At 35.8% G+C, this 26,130-nt stretch overlaps 2 protein-coding genes across 6 annotated transcripts in view; both read left to right on the forward strand.

Moving 5' to 3' along the window:
• arhgef3 (Rho guanine nucleotide exchange factor (GEF) 3) overlaps window positions 1-7,749 on the forward strand; it is a 54,236-nt gene extending 46,487 nt beyond the window's left edge. For both annotated transcript variants that reach the window (XM_079425029.1, XM_079425030.1), the window contains 6 exons: window positions 517-613; window positions 1,499-1,575; window positions 3,040-3,297; window positions 3,835-4,005; window positions 4,971-5,157; window positions 7,160-7,749. In XM_079425029.1, the coding sequence (XP_079281155.1) occupies window positions 517-613; window positions 1,499-1,575; window positions 3,040-3,297; window positions 3,835-4,005; window positions 4,971-5,157; window positions 7,160-7,386 (1,017 nt within the window). In that variant the 3' untranslated portion in view covers window positions 7,387-7,749. The remainder of the gene's footprint in view (window positions 1-516; window positions 614-1,498; window positions 1,576-3,039; window positions 3,298-3,834; window positions 4,006-4,970; window positions 5,158-7,159) is intronic.
• Window positions 7,750-14,479: 6,730 nt separating this feature from the next.
• tasora (transcription activation suppressor a) overlaps window positions 14,480-26,130 on the forward strand; it is a 40,855-nt gene continuing 29,204 nt past the window's right edge. For all 4 annotated transcript variants that reach the window (XM_079425530.1, XM_079425532.1, XM_079425531.1 and 1 more), the window contains exons 1-4: window positions 14,480-14,813; window positions 19,625-19,770; window positions 22,449-22,541; window positions 22,695-22,767. In XM_079425530.1, coding sequence (XP_079281656.1) covers window positions 14,612-14,813; window positions 19,625-19,770; window positions 22,449-22,541; window positions 22,695-22,767 — 514 coding nt within the window. In that variant the 5' untranslated portion in view covers window positions 14,480-14,611. The remainder of the gene's footprint in view (window positions 14,814-19,624; window positions 19,771-22,448; window positions 22,542-22,694; window positions 22,768-26,130) is intronic.

The following is a 26,130-nucleotide window of genomic DNA, read 5'->3' on the forward strand; positions in this document are numbered from 1 at the left end:
AAAAGTTTTTGTTAACACAAAATGTACTGTATATTTATTATGTATATATAAATACACACCCATGCATGTGTATATTTAAGAAAAACATGTTACGTTTATATATATATATATATATATATATATATATATATATATATATATATATATATATATATATATATATATATTATAAATTATATTCATATTTTCAAAATATCGTTCGACAGCACTAATATATATTTGTGTTTTGGTGGAAAACCTTTAAGTCTGTTTACTGTGAACTGAACCGCTTTGAAGCAGACAACATGTCAGTCGTATTGCACTTTCAGCTTTATTTCAACTATTTGTTTATTTCTTTATTTAAATCATTATTATCTTTTAATCAACTCAACCCTGTTTGGAAAACTCTGTTCCAGCATATGATTTTATGTGCTGTCTGTTTCTACATTCTGTTCTAGTTCTTATCATGTTTTCCAGTCAGATTTGCTCAGTTCTGCTTGAGTAGGTTTGAGTGTCTGATGTGTGATTTCATCTCAGGCGTATCGTGACCCCATGCTGAAGCTGTCTATTATGACCGAGCATGAGCTCAATCAGATCTTTGGCACGCTGGACTCCCTCATTCCACTGCATGAAGGTGAGCGTGAAGTCAACATCATCTTATCTCTGTGACACATTTCCCACTACAAGTATCAGAACGACAACATCAAATCAGAACACAAAGAAATGGAAATTGCACCGTAAGCCAGTCATGATACCGCTCGACTGCTTAAGCAAATAGTGATGGAATATTGATTTTTAGTTTAAGTATTTATTATGTGAGATGAGAGCACAGAAGATCAATAAACAGAGCAACTAAATCAGATCAGCGCCCTGTTGTTTCTTCAAGGCCACGACTTATTCGGGGGAAGTCGTGGCCTAATGGTTAGATAGTCGGACTCGTTATCGAAAGGTTGCGAGTTCGAGCCCCCGGCCGGCAGGAATTGTGTGTGCATTTGTTCACTACTCACTGCTGTGTGTGTGCACTTGGATGGGTTAAACGCAGAGCACCAATTTCGAGTATGGGTCACCATACTTGACAATACGTCACGACTTTTTTTTTTTTTTTTTTATCACGAGGCATAAAGTTGCTTTCCAAAATCTTCACCCTCTCTGTTCCTCTCTGGTGAAATAACCAAACTGCTGAAACCATCACAACTTTAACCACTCCACAACCCTAAACCAATGCACTTGCATTTCATCTCTTCTAGCTTGTCTCCTAATCTAGCTGTCTAATAAATGTGGCATTATACATTGCAAATATTATTGGCTTTGTGAATAATTGCTCCTAGCATCTACTAAATGCATAAATGTAGACCAATTCACATGAATTGCCTCATATAGAGACTGTCTCTGAATTACTAAAACAGTATTTTGATTGAAATATGAAAACATTATAGACCAGTCCTTTGTCAGCATCATAGGTTGCATCACACATTGAAGTGGTGACAAAAGACTGAGCTGTTTCTCTGTGATTCTTCAGATTTGCTGAGTCGACTCCGAGAGGCCAGAAAGCCGGACGGCTCGACTGATCACATGGGCCATATTCTAGTAGACTGGGTAAGATGCTCTCGCTGCTGTGCTATATATTCATCTGTGTGACGTTCCCTCCATCTGATGAACTGAGATGAAACGATTTCAGATGCTGATATTAGAACACATGTTGTTTTCATTTGTCATGTGCCTCCTAGAAATGATGAGGTGCAAGTCTGGTAGTGTGCCATCCTCAGTTGTTCAGTGTTTGATGCCCAGTTTTTCTCTGGAACCATTTATAGAAGGTGTATGATGCTTAGGCCTGGTTTCACAGACAAGGCTTGGACTAAACCAGGATCAGGCCATAGTTCAATTAGGACATTTAAGTAATTGTTAATTTTTTAAGTAAACATGCTTAGAAAAAAACATTACTGGGGTGCATCTTGAGACAAAACAAAGGCACTGATATATTTTAAGATCAGTCAGTGCAAATTTCTTTCAGTTGAAACAGCTCAGACTTACATTTTAGTCTAGGACTAGGCTTAAGCCTTGTCTGTGAAACCAGGGGTTAGAGTTAAAAAATCTGTTCAGATTTAGTCAGAGCTAATAGCCTTGTGGGCAGTGCGTCGACGTATAGCATTGTTGTGCTACGGGCATCCCGAGTTCAAATCCTGGCTCAAGGACCAGGGTTGCCAGGTTTCACAACAAAACCCTCCCAGTTGCTACTCAAAACCAGCCCAATCGCGTTTCGAGGGGGGTTCCCCGTTAAAATTCGCATTTCAGAGGCTAAATATCGCATTATTGGGGTCGCTTCAACCCACAGACATGAAAAGCAAACTGCGGCAACAGTGTTAAAGTAGCCAAAGAAAACCACAGAATTGGCAACCCTGTCAAGGACCTTTCCCGATCCCACCCCCCTCTCACTTCACTTCCTGTCAGCTCTGATCTGTCCTATCGTAACAAAGGTAAAAATGGCAAAAATAAATCTTGAAAACAAAAATCTTTGTTTGATTTGAAAAGTTGTGTTTGGGGGTGTCTCACCTCACCTGCCAATACATTTGGATGAAATCTCCTTTTTGAATCATTGGCTGTGTCTGAAATCGCCTCTTATACCCTTACATAGTGCAGTATTTGAGGCGAAAAGCATTTGTAGCGAAACCATACTGGATATCCCATAATGCATCACAATAATGAGAGTACAACTCAACAGCTACAGGATACTTACTCTGTGTCCACACCGACAGTCTACACTGAACACATTAAACCGAAAATTACAAATACCTTGGTCCTGACTAACAGAGCTGGGTAACGGATTACATGTAATCTGGATTACTTAATCAGATTGCAGAAATTAAGTACTTGTAATGAATTAAATTACATTTTAAAATGCTCATAATCAGACAACAGTTACTTTTTAATGAATTATGTGATTACATATTATTCACACAATAGCAATCATTTGTTCATAAATTATTTCTTCCTAATTCCTCTTTTTCATCTTTTAAATGTTCCTAAAATAGACTACTGCTTATATTCTGTTTCTGGTTGTAGCTCCCTTGTCTTGAAACCTACAACAGCTACTGCAGTAACCAGGTGGCAGCCAAAGCACTGCTGGACCATAAGAAGCAGGACCATCGGGTGCACGACTTCCTCCAGCGCTGTCTGGAGTCGCCCTTCAGCCGCAAACTGGACCTCTGGAGCTTCCTGGACATCCCTCGCAGTCGCCTGGTCAAATACCCACTACTGCTGCGAGAGATACTCAAACACACGCCCAACGAGCACCCCGACCGCCAGCACCTCCTCCAAGCTGTGAGCCACAAGAAAACATCTCACCCTGGACCCCAAAACCAGTCATAAGGGTCCATTTTTTTTAAATTGAGCTGTATACAACATCTGAAAGCTAAATAAATAAGCTTTCCATTGATGTATGGTTTGTTATGATAGCACAATATTTGTCTGAGATACAACTATTTGAAAATCTGGAATCTGAGGGAGCAAAAATAATCTAAATATTGAGAAAATCTCCTTTAAAGTTGTTCAAATTAAGTTCTTAGCAATGCATATTACTAATTACATTTATGGTAGTAAATGTACAAAATATCTTCATGGAACAAGGTCTTTACTTAATATCCTAATGATTTTTTGGCATAAAAGAGAAATGTATAATTTTGACCCATACAGTGTATTGTTGGCTATTGCTACAAATATACCTGTGTTACTCATGACTGCTTCTGTGCTCCAGGGACACACATCATCTCGTACTGTACAAGTTATTGGCCAAATGCATCCTGGAGCCCAGTTGAGTCCTGATTGTGTATGTGGTCTCGTTTCTTTCCTGCTCTTTAGATTAACATGATCCAGAGCATCGTGGCTGATATTAACACCCAGACGGGCGAGTCGGAGTGCCGTTACTATAAAGAGCGCTTACTGTATCTGGAAAGTGGTCAGAGAGATCTGCTGATCGACAGCTCGAGGATCCTCAGCTGCCACGGAGAGCTCAAGAACAACAGAGGAGCCGTAAGAACTCATGTCTTGACCTGTTTTTCAGTCTAGCATAGGAGAAACCGCAAAAACTGCCCTCACACTCCTGAAGAACTAGTCACTGGATTGTCCAGGATAGTGGCCTCAGTAACTAGTTACTAGTAACGCATTACAGTAATATTACTTTCCCTGGTAACTAGCAGTGTAACTAATTATTACTAATAATAGTCAGTTGGTGTCTATTGTTTTCCCCCATAATGTTTAAAATTTCAGGTTTAAAATATCTGATCTGTGGCATGAAGGCTCTGTTGGTGAAAATAACTTAATGAACAACCACTTTCGGTTAGTTATGGGACTAGACCTCTTCTTGATGGTGTAAACCCTATCACCTGATCACTCTTGTTTATGGTTTCCTTTGTAACAAATTATCTTTTCATAAACACTGTCATAAAGACAAACTGAACATAAGAACCAAGAGTGAAACTGCCCAACTAAAGGGCACTAATCACCATAATGGTAACCAATATTTTAAATAAAACCTCTAAACCTGTTCATTTTCAGAGCTGTAGACTAATGAGAGAAATCAGAAGTCAGTCTGGTTTGTAATAAGAGAGATGTCATGTCTTTTCAGTGGATTTCATCTAAGGCTATGGTCAGGTGTAGTTCTTGTGTTTCTCTTTCATTCTGCTTGTTATCATCAGGTGTCTTCAATAATCAAACAATCGTCACTTAATTAACCACTTAAGTACCTAATTAACTCTAACACTGTAGAATAATAGGAACACATATTTACATTTGTAGTGAAACCAATATTTTCTCTTTATTTCTAAATAAAATAGGTTTATACCGTACATGGGCTTGTTAGGGTCGCTTCCCTACCTACAGAAGTCATTTCACTGCTACAGTGACAAACTATGCAGCTAAAAAAGCCTCAGGTTATATAAGCATTATTAAGGAAGTGTATAAAGAATCACAATCTCTGTCTCTCTCTGTTTCTGCAGAAGCTGCATGTGTTCCTGTTTCAGGACGTGTTGGTGATCACTCGGGCCATCACCCAGAACGAGCAGCTGTGCTATCAGCTTTACCGGCAGCCCATCCCCGTCAGAGATCTGGAGTGGGAAGACCTGCAGGATGGAGAGATCCGCCTCGGAGGATCCATCAGAGGAGCCTTCAGCAACAACGAGCGCAGTGAGTCCCAGACTCATCAGAAGATTAACACATGCCACACAAATGCCCTGGGTATTCATAATCTGATAGCAAAACAACAGTTCTAAGTCTAGGAAGTCCTGCAGGTCTGCAGAAAAGTTTAGAGAAAGTGACATTTTTTGTCTTTATGCATGAAAATATAGCTGCCTTTTATAAATTAGGAAGAGGGATGTTCTTAAGGGGATCATGTCAAGTCACCTTTATTTATATAGCGCATTTAACTATACAGATTGTGTCAAAGCAGCTTTATAGTATTGAATACTTTACTTTACTTTTGTCATTTAGCAGACGCTTTTGTCCAAAGCGACTTACAAATAAGAAAAAGTAACTAAAACTAAAAGTTACAACTCTATAAATACTATCTACCCACATATTTAAGAAAATAAAGAAATTAAATAAAATTGACACATGCATATAACAACATTTCAATAATAAACATATAAATGAAAAAATTAAATAAAAAGCGATACTACTATCCCTTGCCGGTGTCCCTGCCCGGTGGAGTCGCACGGTAGAGTCGATGGTCTTTACACTCTTTGGTCTTCACACTAAGAGGGCTTCACACGACGACTGCCGCGGTATAATAACCTTTATTATACCAATCCAACAAATGATCATTTCAATTCAGCTGGACCCACTTTCCTGTTTATCAACTACAAATGGCCAAGCAAGTGCACACACTGACAAGATACACGATACAGTACGAGACCAAACGCGACTTCAGCAACAGGAAAATAGTGTGTCGATAATGCAAAAGGACAATAGCAAACACTCAATTTTTCATTGAATTCAGTGATGAACTGCCTTTAACTGATCATCTTACACTAACGGTCATTTATTTTGAGAAATCATCAAAAATTCAGTAAAATATTGTGAAATTGTATTACTTTTTTTTTTTATTATATTTTAAAATGTCATTTATTTCTGTGATGACAAATCTGAATTTGCTCACATATATGATTTGTTGATTATTATTTATTATTATTACTACAATTATTATTAGTAATGGTTCGTATTATTATCAGTGTTGGAAAGAGTCTTTGCTACTTGCATCAGGATCGTTTGAATAAAGTTCAAAAGAACAGCATGAATTTGAAATAGAAATCCTTTGTAACTTTATAAAAGTCTATACTGTCAATTTCATGCATACTTACTGAAAAGATTGATTTAAATTCTACTTACACTTTTACCATTTAAAAGTTTGGTGTTTCCACATAAATATTAAGCAGAAATAACTTGTTTTTAACATATAATAATAATAATAATAATAATAATAATAATCAGAAATGTGACCCTGGACCACAAAACCAGTCATAAGAAAATCTGGAATCTGAGGCTCTAAATATTGAGAAAATCATCTTTTAAAGTTGTTCAAATTAAGTTCTTAGCAATGCATATTACTAATTAAAAATGAAGTTTTGATATATTTACAGTAGGAATAAAATATCTTCATGGAACGTGATCTTTACTTAATACCCTAAAAATCGAAAAATGTATAATTTTGACCCATACACGATGTATTGTTGGCTATTGCTACAAATATACGTGTCACTGACATGACTGCTTCTGTGCTCCAGGGACACAAATGTTTCTTAAGCAGTAAATCATCATGTTAGAATGATTTCTAAAGGATCATGTGACACTGAAGACTGGAGTAATGATGCTGAAAATACAGCTGCAGATCACAGAAATAAATTACATTTGAACATATATTGAAATAGAAAACTGTTCTTTTAAAATGTTAATATTTAACAGTACTACAGCTTTTACTGTATTTTTTAGTCAAGTAATTACAGCTTTGTTGAGCATAAGAGACTTCTTTCAATAACATTAAAAAGTAAATCATATTCAAAACTTTGACCAGTAGTGTATTTGGAGACCCTGGCATCACAAATCCCGCCTTAATCTATATGCTGTGAATACAGAACTACAGATGCCTAAAGAGCTGCTGTAAACATGTCCATCTCTGTTTGTCTCCATCCAGCCAAGAACTTTTTCCGGGTGGCGTTTCGCAGCGGAGGACAGCTGCAGACTCACTGCTTCCAGGCCAGCGACGCCTTCAATAAACAGCAGTGGCTCAACTGCATTCGACAGGCCAAAGAAGCTGTGGGCTCTGAGGAGTCAGAGACAGAGTCACAGACAGCAGCTCCGCGCTCAGACTGCAGCGTGATGGGCCTGACGGACCTAACCCTCACGCCTGTGGAAACATGAGCCATCCTGTTCAGTGCTGTGCTGCAGAAAAGCAAGCTCTTCTCTGAGACTGATGCTGATGCTGCTGTCCATGGTTCTGTGTCATTCTGTGCCTTGCTTTCCCTGCGCTGTTGTTTGTGGCAGTCGTTCAGAAACTGAGCATCTGGGTCCACCGTTTCACTTTAATCTCACTGTCTGCAACTGAAATGCACTACTGTCTGCACAAGAAAACAGTCACGTTGGTGTAAAAGGTGAAATATTGTTCAGGTGTTTCATGTTCGTTCCCTAATCACTAATACAAAATGACCAGTCGAATGTTTTCACGAGTAAAGGGCGAACACAGTATTTCTGAATAAGGAATATAGTGCTGGCAAATGATTAATAGCATCCAAAATAAAGGTTTTTGTTTACAGAATATATGCGTGTGTACTGTGTATATTTATTATGCATATATAAATGCACACACATGCATATTTGGAAAATATTTATATATTAATATTCTTATATTTTATATTATAAACACATTTTTCTTAAATCTATACATGCATGTGTTTGTATTTATATATGCATAATAAATATACACAGAACACACATATATTCTTTAAACAAAAACTTTTATTTTGGATGCGATTAATCATTTGTCGGCACTAGATATTACGCATATTCATCATCTCATAGAGCAGGTCTCAGCACACATCGATGCCAGATCCAGTGATGAATATTAAAACTATTGAAGAATCCACAGAAGAATTCTTGTGAAGCACTTTGAGAGGATTGACGGCTGATTGACATTGTGGTGGAAATATCAGTTTTATACATAAACTCTTCTGTAGCAGTTTGTTGGAAACACTGCAGCTAAACAGAAAGTCTCTTGTGCCGTGCAGATCAGCGCAATCTCTGTCAGTGTTTTTGTGTGTGCCGAAACAACAACACATGCTGTAAACAGAGCAATCTTTGCCAAAACGTGTCTGGTGGTTTTCAGTATTGTCAGATGTGCAGCGCTCCGTTTATAAAAGTCTTTTATTCTGTTCCTTTTACATTCTCTTGAAAATATTGTATTGAAATGTATGATATAAGATGTTTATTTATAGTTTGTTTCTCTATTTTGGTTGCTGTTGGAGTAAAAGGAAATGAGAGGTTTTATGTTGTAGAAATCTGAAACGATGAGAAAAGAAAGATCACAGGGCCATATGAAAGAGTTTGAAGGTGAATTGAGGTGGAAATGCATGTTTAATACATGAGAGAAACTGACAGTGTGTAACAAAATCAAATAAACGTTTTAAAAACCTTAAACATTTCTCTCCTTTACATAATGTTTATGAAAGTTGGTTTGAAAAAAAGGTATTTTTACGTGTGTGTGTGTGTGTGTATATATATATATATATATATATATATATATATATATATATATATATACACTCACCTAAAGGATTATTAGGAACACCTGTTCAATTTCTAATCAACCAATCACATGGCAGTTGCTTCAATGCATTTAGGGGTGTGGTCCTGGTCAAGACAAGCTCCTGAACTCCAAACTGAATGTCAGAATGGGAAAGAAAGGTGATTTAAGCAATTTTGAGCGTGGCATGGTTGTTGGTGCCAGACGGGCCGGTCTGAGTATTTCACAATCTGCTCAGTTACTGGGATTTTCACGCACAACCATTTCTAGGGTTTACAAAGAATGGTGTGAAAAGGGAAAAACATCCAGTATGCGGCAGTCCTGTGGGCGAAAATGCCTTGTTGATGCTAGAGGTCAGAGGAGAATGGGCCGACTGATTCAAGCTGATAGAAGAGCAACTTTGACTGAAATAACCACTCGTTACAACCGAGGTATGCAGCAAAGCATTTGTGAAGCCACAACACGCACAACCTTGAGGCGGATGGGCTACAACAGCAGAAGACCCTACCGGGTACCACTCATCTCCACTACAAATAGGAAAAAGAGGCTACAATTTGCACGAGCTCACCAAAATTGGACGGTTGAAGACTGTAAAAATGTTGCCTGGTCTGATGAGTCTCGATTTCTGTTGAGACATTCAGATGGTAGAGTCAGAATTTGGCGTAAACAGAATGAGAACATGGATCCATCATGCCTTGTTACCACTGTGCAGGCTGGTGGTGGTGGTGTAATGGTGTGGGGGATGTTTTCTTGGCACACTTTAGGCCCCTTAGTGCCAATTGGGCATCGTTTAAATGCCACGGCCTACCTGAGCATTGTTTCTGACCATATCCATCCCTTTATGACCACCATGTACCCATCCTCTGATGGCTACTTCCAGCAGGATAATGCACCATGTCACAAAGCTCGAATCATTTCAAATTGGTTTCTTGAACATGACAATGAGTTCACTGTACTAAAATGGCCCCCACAGTCACCAGATCTCAACCCAATAGAGCATCTTTGGGATGTGGTGGAACGGGAGCTTCGTGCCCTGGATGTGCATCCCACAAATCTCCATCAACTGCATGATGCTATCCTATCAATATGGGCCAACATTTCTAAAGAATGCTTTCAGCACCTTGTTGAATCAATGCCACGTAGAATTAAGGCAGTTCTGAAGGCGAAAGGGGGTCAAACACCGTATTAGTATGGTGTTCCTAATAATCCTTTAGGTGAGTGTGTGTATATATATATATATGTTTGATTTTAAATGATGAGCACTGTAGTTATTGGAGGGGGTATGAATATACGCTCCGCTCTGAATTGCTTTGCTTTCAGTGTAGGAAGTGTTTTGATGCAGAGGTGCTTTGAATGTTTACCATCTTTACTCAGTGGAAAACAGTGTTCAGGGACGACTGAGTCCCTCTAGTGCTCCTCTGGTGCAGTGTATCACATCTTCATAATGAGGACCACAGGGAGCCAGATGTTAACAACACATTTAGCTCCTGCTCTAGATCACAACCTCTATACTACCTTTCAAAGGAGGCTACCTAAACATTTTCCTGCAACCATGCTGTTCGTACACATCTGACTGCGTTTGGAGTCTGTAATATTATTTAAATGGCTTCATAAGGCTTCATTTTTAAACTGTAAAGTAAAACTGTTACATAATATTACCATTTAAAATGGCTGTTTAATATTTGACTATATTTTAAAATTAGTGCAGTCAAATGATTAATCGCATCCAAAATAAAAAATTTTGTTTATATAATGTGTACTGTGTATATTTATGTATATATAAATTCACACACGTACATATGTTGAAAATATTTACATATATTTATATTCATATAATTTATATTGTATGTAAATATATTTAATGTGTAAACATATTTTTTGTAAATATATACATGCATATGTGTATTTATATATAAATATACACAGTACACAAACAAACTTTTATTTTAATCGTGATTAACCATTGGACAGCACTAATTAAAATGTAATTTATTTCTGTGATGCAGCGCTGTATTTTCAGCATCATTACTCCAGTCTTTAGTGTCACTCTAATATACTGATTTGCTGCTCAAGAAATATTTCTGATTATTATTAATGTTGCTTTTGATTACTTTAATGCATCCTTGTTGAATTATATACTTGCCATGAAAGTTTCAAACAATAAGTATTAATGTCAGTCCAGATTAGTCAGAGCAGAACCTCTTGAGATGAAACTCCTTCAGGAAGATTATTACTATTGATGATGCAATATCAGGTCTGGCATATGGCTGGAGCTCCTGGTTCTGTGATATTCCCCGAAGAGCCCACTTCTCTCAGGGGCCTTCTTGTCTGGCAGCAACACGGCCCCTGGGTGGGGCCCCTCTTCACATGATGATGGTCATGTGTGCATATGGATAATTACTCGCACCTGAATGAGTCTGGAGAACAATAACACACGACAGATGAAAGACAGCACAGCAGCTCTCCAACACCATCTGCTTTGTTAATTACAGAGAACACTAACATGGAAGATTTGGTCTAACGGACAGATTTCATAATTCAGAAGGCCCTTTTTTAATTATTTTGAGCCTGAAGGTTTCTAAAAAACAATAAAGTTAGACAATAACTGTTCATTTTACTGAGACATATATTCCTCTTCTTATTCTTATAATCATTATTATTATTATCATTTCCCATATTAATGTATCTCATACTTTCTTTTTCTGGCAAAACATAATCATGATTTGGAGAGGTGGTTTTACCTTACTACTTTTGTAAGTGGCCAGAATTAAAGGAACAGTTCACCCAAAAAATAATTATTTAAAAAAAATAAATAAATCTGAATATGTGTTCCCCCTCAGGCCTTCCAAGATTAGGATGAGTTTGTTTCTTCATCAGGTTTGGGGAAATGTAGCATTGCATCAGTGTCTCAGTTGCAGTGAATGGGTGCCGTCACAATGAGAGTCCAAACAGCTGATAAAAACATTACAATAGCTTGGTTACTGCGCTTTTAGAGCCTACTGTGTTTTAAATTACGGGAGGCACTTCCGGTTTATGGTTCCACTCAAAAAGACTGCAACAAATCATTTCAAGTTTGTGCTACAAATAATCCTTATCCGTCATTTTGACTGAATGGACTGTACATTTTCATTCATTTTCTATTTTCAGAAGAGAATAACGTTACGTTTGGCATATTATTGTGACCTGATACGATATCTAATAGCTCTTTTTTCAGCCGACTGCATTATTTTCCATCTGATTATTTTCATGTTTCCTATCCGCTGTTAAGTAAATGAAAAAAAGACAACATGTTGTGCATTCTGCTCTCCAGATGTAATTTACAATATGAATCATGAATAATTCCCTGGAATGCACTAAGAAATGTTAATTTTTCGTCTCTTTCCAGGTTTGTTTTCACACGGAAGCTGTAAAATGTAGCCTAATTGTTATGACATATATTACTATAATGATGTTTAACACATCTGTAATATTGATGTGGATCCTTAAGGATGATCTTTAGGAGTTATTCATGTTGAAATTAATTTATTAATGCTTAAATTACACTTATAAATAGACTTTTAATGATCGAAGGTTGAAAGGTGAGTAAAATAATGTCACCTCATTGCACCCAGTGTTTGAAAATGCTTATTATTGCGTTCATAGAGCGAACCTTTTGCTGATTGTTTTCCCTGCTGAAAAAAAACAATAGACACCATCACAAAATTTGTAATGGTTTTATTGGTTATAATGAAAGTGGACATTCGACCGAAACTGCCTTGCTTTCTGTTGTTGAAGCCCTACTTGCAAGAGCGGCTTCCAAATCTTCATTACTTATCTTGCTGGATCTGTCTGCTGCTTTTGATACGGTCAATCATCAGATCCTCTTGTCAGCTCTATTGAGAAAGGGCATCTCAGGAACCGCACTCCAGTGGTTTGAGTCTTACCTCTCTGATAGGTCCTTCAAAGTATCTTGGAGAGGTGAGGTATCCAAGTCGCAACATCTAGTGCCTCAGGGCTCAGTTCTTGGACCACTTCTCTTTTCTGTCTACATGGCATCACTAGGTTCTGTCATTCAGAAACATGGCTTTTCATATCACTACTGTGCTGATGATACTCAACTCTACCTCTCATTCCATCCTGATGATCCGACGATAGCTGCTCGCATCTCAGCATGTCTAACAGACATTTCTTGTTGGATGAAGGACCATCACCATCAACTCAACCTAGCTAAGACAGAACTGCTTGTAGTTTCAGCTAACCCATCGCTTCATCACAATCTCATCTTCCAGTTAGGCTCATCTACCATAACTCCTTCAAAAACAGCCAGAAACCTTGGAGTTGTGATTGATAATAAGCTGAATTTCTCAGACCACACTACTAAAACTGCCCGGTCCTGCAGATTTGCATTATACAATATTAAGAAGATCAGGCCTGTCCTGTCCAGACTTGACTACTGCAATGCTCTCTTGGCAGGTCTTCCAGCCAATTCCATCAAACCTTTACAATTAATCCAAAATGCCGCTGCAAGAATAATCTTTAATGAGCCGAAAAGAACGCACGTCACGCCTCTGTTCATCAATTTGCACTGGCTACCAATAGCTGCTCGCATTAAATTCAAGGCATTAATGTTTGCCTACAGAACCACCACTGGCTCTGCACCCCTTTACCTAAATTCATTAATTCAGACTTACATGCCCTCTAGAAGCTTGTGTTCTTCAAGTGAACAACGCATTATTGTGCCATCCCAAAGACGCACAAAAACACTTTCACAGACTTTTTCATTAACTGTTCCCATCTGGTGGAATGACGTGCCCAACTCGATCCGAGCAGCCGAATCCTTACCCATCTTCAAGGAACGGCTAAAAACTCATCTGTTCCATCTTTACTTGACCCTCTAACCCTAGCACTCTCTATTCTAATTTAATTTGATCTATATGTCTTTTTATATAAAAAAAAATTAATAATAATAATTATCTGTACTGCGTTAGTCTAACCAAGACTTGTAATAGCACTTGCACGTTGTTGCTCTTTTGTTGGTTTTGATTGCTTCTTATGTCCTCATTTGTAAGTCGCTTTGGATAAAAGCATCTGCTACATGACTAAATAAATAAATAATGAGACATGTATTGGTTTTAATGGAACCTGTAATGGACCCTGTGGGTCTCTACTGGTAACTGGTCACCTTCTATTGGTGGCTTGTTAAAACCAATAAATCCTAATGGAATATGTCCCAAAACATTTTTTAATGGTTTTAATGGTTAAAAGTTGATGGTTTGTATTGTTTGTAATGGTATTGGTAGTGGAAACCATTAGAATTTTCTGTGATGGTTCTATTGTTTTTTTCAGCAAACGGAAGTTACTCCCATACTTTGCGCTAAGCGTCATGGGGCGCAGGAAAAAGGTGGATAGACAGTGGATCTTTTGGCCAAAAACAGTTTGGCAACTGCTTAGCAATGCACTAGCCATCTTTAACATCGTGAGTTCCTGCAAATACAGCTCACTCACATTTTGTTCAGACGATGTTTTGTGTAATATTTATGCACATTATTATACTCTGTGTAGATGTGCTATTGTTTGAATATGGTTGCTACTTGTGTTGGCGATGTGCTGACTTGTGTGCAGTTGAGCATAGACACCTGCAGGCGGCGTGTGTGTGTGTGTGTGTGTGAGAGAGACTGACTGGAGCCGCTGGGCGGCGCTGCTGCGATGCTCTCTCTCTCTCTCTCTCTCTCTCTCACACACACACTGCGGGAATGAGTGGGCATGCCCATGTGTGTGTGTTTATGTGCGGTGCGAGGCGCGTTCAGCAGCACACACTAACCCCGCGCTGCCTGCAGCTCTCCGTGGCCGCTTCTGAGTGAAGCATTGATGGAGCACCGAGAAGGCAAATCCTGCGACAGCCCCGCTGCGCCTTCATGGAGCCAAAATGGCGCCACGGAGGAACAGTATGGAAGTCCGGACGGACCCGATGAAGAGAGACGGGGCAAGAGCGTCTCATGGGCCGCGAAACCCGCCGAGGAGCAGCCGCGGCTCAACTTCCACATCCCCCGGAAGAGCAGAGAAAAGAGAGGTGCGCTGGCCCGCTTTCTTTGTCTGTCTTTCTGTTAATACTCGGTCCGTGTCTCAAATTTTAGCGCGCTCTAAACCTAGACAACAGTAACGTTAGTGTGAGTGCATCACAGGAACGTGTTGCTCGCGCCTGTGATTCCCAGCTACTGTCTCTAGATGTGCAGCCAAGTAATTCATGACAGTATAAATGGAGATCCGGTGCAACAAACCATAATACAAGAGATGCTATCAAATCTGTGTGTGTGTGTGTACCCTCCCTCAAGTAACAGGTTGATCTGCCACACCCGAATGTCACCTGGGGTACAGTGGGGAACACTATATTGCATTCAGAGACCATAAGGTCTATTTTATAATTTAAAAAAGACATATAAAAATTCACATTTTGCTTAAAATTAATAATTCTCTGAGTAATTAAACACATACATGAACTCCAAAGAGCCAAGGAGTTACCAGTTTCCTTTAGAAGTTTATAGAATTCATTCGAATTTGTATTCTGACATAGCCTCAGTTCAAATATCTGGTTTATAACGAATTCTAGGTGAACGTTCCAAAGGTTCCATTCAAACGGTTGAATATTCTGTTCAAACATTCTAAAGTTCCATTCATGGAATAATCTTTTTAAACAAGGTTTTTACTCAAACACTCAAGAGTCATTTAAAGAGTTTCGTAATCACTATTGTGAGTCATTTAATTGGTGCCATTTCTAATTAACAGTTCTATTGACTTCTAAGTACTTCTGCTTAAACACTAAATAATTCATCCGAAACACATTATATAGTTATTTTATAGCACTTTTAGACTGTGTGTCATGCTGTAGACTATATTTTGTTTATATATTACATGAATTTAATAGTAATTATATATATTTTTAGTAACTTTGCAATTTTGTATTCTATGGTAGTGCACACTACTACGTTTACATGTGCGACGGTACACCGATTATGCTTAAAGACAACTTCAAACCAAAATAGATTGTTGTTGTTGTTGTTGTTTTTTTAATAAGGCAAAACACTACAGGTTACAAAAAAAATTTCATCCACTGTTCAGTTTTGAGATTTTGGGATATTTGGCTTTTCATGTTGTTTCAGACTAGTGAAGAAACAACATCCAAAATACACTTATAAGTGTTTATTTTATTGCATTATAGTTACAATCCATTATCTTTAAAGGGTGTTTTTAGAAAACGTTTGCAAATTAGTGCATATATAATGAGAATGCATCATTTGCAAATTTGACTTGTAATACAACAATCAGTGATTGCAATTCTTAATTTAATCAATCATCTGGGGAAGTATGGTTATATATATTTGTTAAAGTTTGAGTTTTGCCTTAAAAGATTACAAAACTTTAAAACGTTTTTTTTTTTTTTTTTTTTTTTTAAATAAGGATCTGTGCAGATAAATTTATAGTAAGCAATCCAACATTCTAGAAAAATGTGTCCCTGGAGCACAAAAGCAGTCATGAGTAGCACAGGTATATTTGTAGCAATAGCCAAAAATACATTGTATGGGTCAAAATTATACATTTTACTTTTATGCCAAAAATCAGGATCTTAAGTAAAGATCATGTTCCATGAAGATAAATTTCCTACCGTAAATATATCAAAACTTAATTTTTGATTAGTGATATGCATTGCTAAGAACTTCATTTGAACAACTTTAAAGGAGATTTTCTCAATATTTAGATTTTTTTGCTCCCTCAGATTCCAGATTTTCAAATAGTTGTATCTCAGACAAATATGGTCCTATCCTAACAAAACATACTTCAATGGAAAGATCATTTATTTAGCTTTCAGATGAGTAAATCTCAGTTTGGAAAAATTGACCCTTATGTACGGTGGCCGAGAGAGCTCAACGTGCTGCAACTTCAGAAAACACATGCAAATAGACAAAGCACCAGCAAATCAAGAAAACATTCATCAGATTGCAGCAGGTGCTGCAAATGCTCACAACACAAACAAATAAAAAAACGTTTTCTTTGTGTTGTGAGCATTTGCAGCGTGGGTGTTGTCAAATTGAGGAAAGTTGTTTTCTTTATTTGCAGGTGTTTTATCTATTTGCAGTGCGTTTCTTTTTTTGGTTGTGTTGTGAGCATTTGCAGCGTGGGTGTTGTCAAATTGAGGAAGTTGTTTTCTTTATTTGCAGGTGTTTTATCTATTTGCAGCGCGTTGAGCTCTCTCAGCCACCGTGCTTATGACTGGTTTTGTGGTCACAAATAAGAATGGTTTGATTTCATGGTGACTTTAACAATAAAGATATAGTCTATTAAATCTGTGTCTTTTACTTACGGTTTCCAGCCGTTCATTAACATGGGGATCACTGGGGATTTGCAGGGAGTTGGTGGGCGTATCTGCATCTCTCAGCAGCAACTCGACTGAATCCACTGAATTCATGCTTTAAAGTACTACAAATCAGCTTGCGTTCTGTTTGAAAACAAGTCGGTTAGTGGCACAGGTTCTCATGGTTATGACCGTGACCGATGAATGTCTGAAGCAAACACTCATTATCATGCTCCTCCTCACAAATGAGATTGTGCATGATGATTGTCAATAACAGTTACTGCACCGATCAGGAAATTAGAGCAAGATACTGATCACTGATATATTAACAGTGTGATTTAGGCAACCAGTAAACGGCATGAGTTCATGTAGCAGCCGTGTCTAAAAACATAAGACATGCATCCATTACAAGCTTTAGAACTTCTTCAGTGAGGAGTAGGATCTATGATTTGTTTTGTTTACATAAACCACTAATAATAAGCAACTGCATGAAGATGATATGCTTGTCAGAACCAGGGGTTAGGGAAATTATTTCTTATAAGTTATTTCAATATTAACAATGATTAACAAAATGACTTTTTATAATTATGTATCTAATCCACTATTATGATTCTATGTTTTTGAAATATTAATATGAGGATGTTTAACACACAATAAGGACTATCTGAAGGGTTTGATATTTATTGGAACAGCTGTCAGACTAGTTACTAAAAGAGAGATCATTTTGGTCCGTTGGGGGTGAGAAACCACAAGCTAATCTTATTTGAAGGTCACGATGTAAGAGGTAGTGACTGAACTTTGGACCATGTTACATTTGATGAAGAACAGAGTTTTTCTGCCCCTCTGATGCGTAGAAACAGCTGTGTTTTGCACATTTATTCTGCATATCTGATCTTGCAAGTGTATAAGAAGAGAACTGCACCCCTCTTCTTTCTCCTTTCATTCTCCTCTCTACTTCTGTTTTTTGGCTTCACTCTAACTGTTCGGGTGCACCTCAAACGTAAGGTCTTTTATGAAGGTTTTTATTCTCTTCAGATTGTCGTTATTCATTCCAGATGATCTTCATTAATTCTAGATTGATTTTAATCTTTTCAGATGGTTCTAGATATGTGTTCGGCTTGACTTCTAATGTGTTTTAACTAAACTTGTACTAACAGTTAATTTGTTGGATGCTGTCATTGCATATGATAATTCAAATTTAATGTTTCATTTTCAAGCTCTCCTTTTTTAAACTTTTAAATAAATTTGCATAGTCCTTCAACCCAACCGTCTGACGTGGATTTGATTTTGCATCAAACAGCAAAATAATGATTCAGTGATGCAAAATAAAAAGAGTAAAGACAATAGTAAACAGCTGTTACTGGGTTTATGAGTGAATGTGTTCCTCTTACCAGTTAACTGCTTTTGTTTTTCTTTCATTCGTTTTTACTTCCACTGTAAAATTGTTCATAATCAGCTGTTGTTGCTTTTTTTATGTTTGTAGAATATAATAGTTGTGATAAAACTAGTGCCGTCAAACGATTAATCGTGATTAATCACATCCAAAATAAACATTTACATAATGTGTGTACTGTATATATTTGTTGATATATATACACATGCAAACACACACACTCATACAGTATATATTTAAAAAAAATGTATGTGTATATTTATATTAATAGAATTTATATTATATAAACATAAATCGCGATTAATCACATCCGAAATAAGTTTTTAGTTGCATAATATATTCATCTGTGCATTTATTATGTATATATAAATATACACACATACAGTATATATTTTGAAGATATTTACATGTATATATTTATAGTCATATAATTTATATTATATATGAATATTTAATATATGAACATAAAATTTTTCTTAAATATATACATGCATGCGTGCGTGTATTTATTTATACATAATAAATATACACAGCACACACACACATACTATGTAAACAAACACGTTTATTTTAGACAGCACTAGTTAAAATGATTTTTGCACCATATTTGCTTCCGTAACCTTTCATTTGCACATCATTTACAAGACAACATTGGACAGAATGTGGAATAATGTTTTTATATATATATATATATATATATATATATATATATATGAGAGAGAGAGAGAAAGATAGATAGATAGATATAGATTATTTTATATATATATATAATTTTTTTTGTCTAAATCAAAGAAATTTGAAACTTGTATCTGGACAGCGGTGAGAAAGCAGCAGTTAAGAAAGCATCTGATTACAGCAATGTGGATGTTTGCATAAATCGTCTATAAAAACAAGAATGTGCTGAATGTTTTTATATATACATGTAGCTTGTAATGTGCTGTAGAGATCTGACCATCCTGATTTTGAGGTTTCGGTAAACCTCTGTATAACCAAAATGTGTTGTGTGGCATGACACAGAAATTGCTGCTGTGATTCTTTCCCCTGTGATATTATCCATATATGAACTATTTTCCATAGTCTGGATTCAGATGAGTGTGAGAGGATGTAATTGTGTTCTGAGGGTTTTGTTCTCCATTCACAGCTCTCTTTCAGTGTGTGTCTACGGACTCCAGAGAGTTTTCCGACATTCTGCAGATTCTCACCTCCAGCTACAAGGACTCTTCCTCCACGGGGACGTGTGTCTACTCCAAACCTCGCCTCGTCCACAGTGAACCGCTGGAGAAGGACGTGAGTGTTTGACTCTTTTACTACGTGCATGTTATGGACTGTTTGCAAACATGAATTCCTTTTCTCAAAAAGCATCATTATAAGTGAGATTGAACACCCATATGGAGGAATATTCGTATGTTTGTCACAGAATCAGAGTATGTGTAACATCTCTTAGTAGACACTTAACATGATAGGATTTCAGTGTACAGCCTGTTTAGTGTTCGGCATTCAAGGTCAGTGCACACAATCTTATCAAGAGACGGGAATTGCCAACCAATGTTCAGCAGTAACAATTTTTTAGACCAGTAGTTCAGATTATCACTTGCCCTGCCGTTGCTGCAAAAATATATTTATATTATATACATATTCTTAAGCATTGTGGTAGAAACTGAATATGTTTGTTTTTATGAAACATTAGATGCAACCATTATTGTTATTATTTTATTACATTGTTTTACCAAATTTAGTTTTCCATTAACTTTATGGAGTTCATTAAATTAATCAAAATAATCTGTAATTAATTGATTTTATTTAAAAAAAATTTTTTTTTACTTATTTCTTTTCAAGAAATATTGTGTGTATTTGCATTTTTTTTAACAATACAAATTGTGTCAAAGCACTTAACAGTATCAAATTGGAGGATAGAGTGTCAGTAATGTATAAAAATAAGATTAAACACGATTAAGTGTCCCCAACTGAGCAAGCCAGAGGCGACAGAGGCGACAGCGGCAAGAAACCAAAACTTCCTCTGTGACAGAATGGAGAAACCAGACTCAGTCGGGGGGCCAGTTCTCCTCTGGCCAGACGAAACCCGCAGCCATGTCAGATTGTGTAAAGGGCTTATCTGATTCCCGTGGTCTTGTCCCGATGGGCATTTTAATTTAGAATTTAATGTATTTGTTATATTTGTGTTTCATTCATTATTTGAAGTTTTTCATTTATATGATTTATTCATTTGCTATAATTGTAATGTGTAGTTTAATGCATTTGTTTCTGTCTATTTTTATAATATATGTTTATCATTTTTATTTATAATTTAATTCATTTAATATATTTCTGTTTTATTTATATATATATATACACACATGCATACATGCACACATATATATACTATTTATTATTTTAAAATGTATTTATTCATTTTTCATATTTATATATTATTGTTTTAATTAAAATTTAAAATGTATAAATGTATTTATATTTTAATATTTTTGTCAATTTCTAACAATAGTAGTATTATGTAGTTAGGTATTTTATTATATTTTTAGTTATTTTGTTTTATATTTAGTTTTATTGTATTTTTAGTCGAGGTCTTCACTGGCTTTAAAAATAATGATTTGATAATAGTTTTATTAGTAGTAGTGCTATCTTTACATTTAAGTAATATATTTTTGTCTCTGATTTTCAAGTTAGCTCAAGTTAAATACATCATCTCATATACACACAAATGTAAAGGGATTCATGACAACCCATCAAAATAAAAGTTTGGTTTAACTTGAAGAAACTGACAGAAATATATTAATATTGAGCAGTGGAATGTACACTAATAAAATTAAAACTTAATTTTTTAAGGAATAAATATTTATTTCATGTTTTAGTTATAATATTAAATCCCCATTGTATGTCAAAATGTTAAGTTTAATTTTCATTAATCAAAAGATAAATTAAATTCATGTTTTATGCCTTCATTTGATTACCAGAAAAATTTCAATACACGACACAGAATTACTAACGGGGGGAAAAAAACATTTTATAAAGCTATTTTAAGAATACATTTGAATAAATGAAGTTGTTTTTATGATTTTAAATAATTAGACATGCTAAAACCGAGAATTTGGGACAAAATAAAATGGATTTAATTTCTGATATTATGACATGCCAGGTTATATTTCAGAATTCTCAATTCCAATTTCAATACCACACAAAAACTACTAGACTAATTAATATAAAGTTAATATAAAGAGTAAATATACAACACAACTTTCTTCCATGGATGACAAAAGGAAATGTATTGAAGAATGTATCTGGCTGCTCTGTTTCAAGAAATTCGAGTGAAAGGAGACTGGAGCTTCAAAATAGTCAAAAATAGTGAGCTATATTCTTTCAGTAAGAGCAAGTACATTCTCCTTGTGTTGTGTGGTAGATATCATGAGTTTGGAACAATGTAAGGGTGAGCGAATTAGGACAGGATTTCCATTTGGGTGAAATAGTCCTTTAAAAACACATTCAAAATAAAAAAAATAATAAAGTTGTTGAAGCGCATCTTGGTCAGAATCGCAATGCATTTTATTGGGCTAATGCGCACACAGACAAGGAATTTGTTATAGTTTCTGGGAGCTCACTTGCATATGAATTAAGTTATAAATATGCATTAAGATAAATAAAACTGGCATCGCATAGACACCATAACACGTTACACTGTAAAAGTAAGATGACAGTAACGAATTATATTCACTTTATCATCCCAGTGTGTCTCGTCAGACTGTTGTCTGCACAAATCCAAGTAATCTCATTCTTCATTCCTTCTGAATAATTATTTTAAGATTCAAGTGTGGCTTTAATGTTGTGTGTTTAGTTATATGTCTGTGGTTACGAGGCAGATTTTCAACAATAATACTTTCGGCTTTGTCTGGAGTTTGAGATCGATGTTTGTGCGTCAAGTACAAAAGTAATATTGTGACGTTTTAAATGTGCAGTTCATGGAGAAGCGAAGGGAGCTCAAGCAGGATGGGCGCACAGAGAAAGAGCTGTCTGAGACTTTCTGCTTCCTGCTTTGTGATGCTCAAAAGGTAAACAACTTCCTTTGTTCAACCATTCGTTAGTTCAGTGCATTCAGAGCATCACGCTGTGACGTTCAGCTAAACAGAGGATCATTTGTCATTCTTTGGCCACTTTCTGATGTGGTTTCTCTGTTGTATTGATGTGTTGTGTGCTGGTTGCAGGTCTCGGTGGTGTGTGAGAGAGGACTGTCTGTTGGCAGCAGCTGGATGAGCATGTTGGGGAATCCATCTAAAGGTGAAATAACCTTCACAACACATCCAGACTTCCTAACACTAATTCTAGTGTTTTGGTAGATCATATTTTGCTAGGAGTCACAGGGAATGAAATGAGAACTACACTTTATGAGTGTCAAAAGTTCTTAACGTGCATTAATATTATATGTGTGTGTGTGTGTTTTACCAATACACCTAAATTAAAGTTCTCTTTTAGCAAAAACGGAAAATGTAAAATCCTTCATAACACTAATTCTAGTGTTTTGGTAGGTCGTATTTTGCTAAGAGTCACAGGGATGTAGTGTGCTGTACAATTAAAATAAAAATACAAACAATATTTTAATTTGTGATGCACCAAAATTCAAAATGTGTGTATATATACAGTATATGTTTTACCAAAATACAGAAATCATTTTTTTTATTTAGCCAAAACTGAAAATGTAACCAAAAACCAAACATTTAATTTGCACACAAGGCAGTTTTTTGTTAAATTTATAATTATACACTTCTCATAAAATTAATATTTATAACGTTGATTCTTCCCCAATTTTTTCTTGAAATGTAAACTATTAAATGCTAGGTGTAAAACACTTTTTCAAACCTTCATTAAATAATGAAGACAACAGGTTGCGTAAAAATATAATGAATATGTAATATAGTGCATATATTTAGGAAAGTGCTTCTCTAGAGTAGTTTTCTAGCTGGCTAATGAGTTTTGGACGTTGAATGGACTTCCTAAAGTAAATGTAACATTACTTGGCATATTGTTTAAAAAGATATTTTATTGACAACTTTTCGTGGTTGAAACGCATCAGATGTTCATTCATGTTTATTTTGTGCTGTAACTAGTAGTAAAGAAACTGTATACAGGCGTCTATACTAGTGTTGTCAAAAATATCGATATTTCGATAAATATCGATACTGAAATAACTTTGGTTTAACTTATTAAAGACCGTGTGCCAGAAATAGGCTATATTACTATTATTTAGTAGAATGTACATAATACTACTACTAGGGGTGGGCGATATGGGAAAAATATCATATCACGATTTTTTATAGAAATATCACGATTCACGATTTTTATCCCGATTCTTTGTTAGTTTTACTATTTTGGTTTTACAAGTTGTCTGAGCATTACAGCCAAACTAGAAAGACAAAGATGCATGGCAGATATTTAGGCCAAAGTGGGTGAAGATAAAAAATCTTTGTCATTATTTTATTTTTCTTATTAAAAAATAAGAACAAAGATACACATTACAAATACACATAATATACAAATAAAACAAACAGTGCTTTATTTCCAGGTACAATAGGTGTATTTAGCAGAGCATTCAATGAAATTGAATGAACAAATATAAAAATAAAACACTAGATAGACTGATTCCTAAAGCAACTGTATTAAAGATTTTCAGTCAAAAATAGTGAGTGATTTTTCTCTTTGTGTTTTGTTGTTTTGTTAACGTTAAATGAATAGTTCCCCCACAAATTAATATTCTGTCATCTGTCTGTCAATTCTGTCATAATGTTGTATTTTTATATCATCATTTACTCAAAAGTTGTTTTAAACCGGAATGAGTTTCTTTCTTCTGCTGAACATTTATAAATGCTATTTTGAAGAAGGTGGAACACCAAACAGTTGCTGGTCCTCAGTGACTTCCATAGGATTTTTCTTTCCTACTATCAAAGTCAATGTAGACCAGCAACTGTTTGGTTTTCCACTGAGTAAATAATGACAGAAATTAAATTTTAGGGTGAACTATTCCTTTAATGACAGTCGACAGCATGTTTAGTGTCCTGTCCCTTTAAGAGCTGCACGCATCTAATATACAGTACAGGCACGCATCCGTTTCTCTCTTAACTATTTACTTTCATTTTAGAGATAACCAACTCAGTCTGTATGTAAACCTTGTGTGTTTTGACAGTATTAGCGCAAAATATAACTTAGTTGAGTAATCAGGCGCTGTTAGACAGGCGTTTTAGTGCGCGTGCTTCAGGTGTATGCGCTCAGAACAAGCGCACGTCAGACCAGCGCGCGAATTAAACATTTAACCAGCAAGGCTTGTATGCAAATAATGTACTTTTGCGATCGCGAATAAGTGCAGTGTCCTGTCTGAGTAACTCTACTGCTGTATGTCGTGTTGTACAGTACATAGAGACGGCGGCGCCAGAACTGTTATTTGACAATGTGCGCGGTAGCGCGATACTACGATATTTCTTCAAAAGCAGATCGTGGAGACATTTTTATCGTCCACGATCAAAAATCGTCATATCGCACACCCCTAACTACTACTTACTACTACTGTTCATTTTTTTTTAAGAAATAATCACAAAATATTTTAATTTTAATAGTAAATCCCCTTCATTTGCCAAAAATGTAAATGTTTAATTTTCATTAATTCAAATATAAATTAATTAAAATAGTTTTATGCCTTCATCTGATATCCAGTAAAATTTAAATGCACAACACAGAATTTCTGAGGGGGAAACACATTTCATAAGGCTACTGTAAGAATAAATAAAAATTGTTTGTATGCATTCAAATAGCCTAATAGACATGCTAAAACACAGAATTTGGTAACAATAAAACATAAGGTGAGAAAAAAATAAAACATTTCATACGGCCCTAAACGTGTCATTTTTGTTACACTTTTAATAAATTAATGTTAAATTGTATAATTTTCATGATTTTAATTAATTAGACATGCTTTTAGATTAATAGCATTTCATTTGACCATTAAAAAAAAAAAAGAGTCCAGAAAAATTAAAATGGAAAAAATTGAATGTAGAAAAAAATTAAATGGAATTTGGGGAAAAATAAAACAGATTTCATAGGGCCCTATATCTGGAAATATTTTGGTTATGAAGCAAATGAGAATATCAACAAATAGAACTTTGGATTTTAATTAGTACATGTATTAGTAAACGTTAGTTTCAATTAACATTTAACTAAGATTAATAAAAGATTAATAAATAAATCAACAAATGCAGTACCTCAAGACATTTTTTTGTTCATGTAAAATATACCGCATGTTCTCGACTTGTTACATTTACCTTTAAATTAAAAAAATACCCCCTTAATATTGTGGCAGTTATTTTCACCGTGGTATCGAAAATGGTATCGAATATCGATATTTTTCAAGGTATCGTATCGAAGTTAGAAATTCCAGTATCGTGACAACACTAGTCTATACAGCGATCTGTCACGCCACATCAAACGGCATCAAATGGCTTTTAATGTTTGAGTTTCATGAGGGTTTTTTTTAAAGAGTGGGCTGGATGTGGGTGCGCCACCAATGGAAAGAAATCAAGAGCATAATAAAATAATTGTGGTGAGAGATTTGTAATGAACTGCTAAGAACAGGAGGGAAACACCCGTGACTGAGGT

This window comes from Barbus barbus, assembly GCF_936440315.1.
Source record: "Barbus barbus genome assembly, chromosome: 9".
Classification (NCBI taxonomy): Eukaryota; Metazoa; Chordata; class Actinopteri; order Cypriniformes; family Cyprinidae; genus Barbus; species Barbus barbus.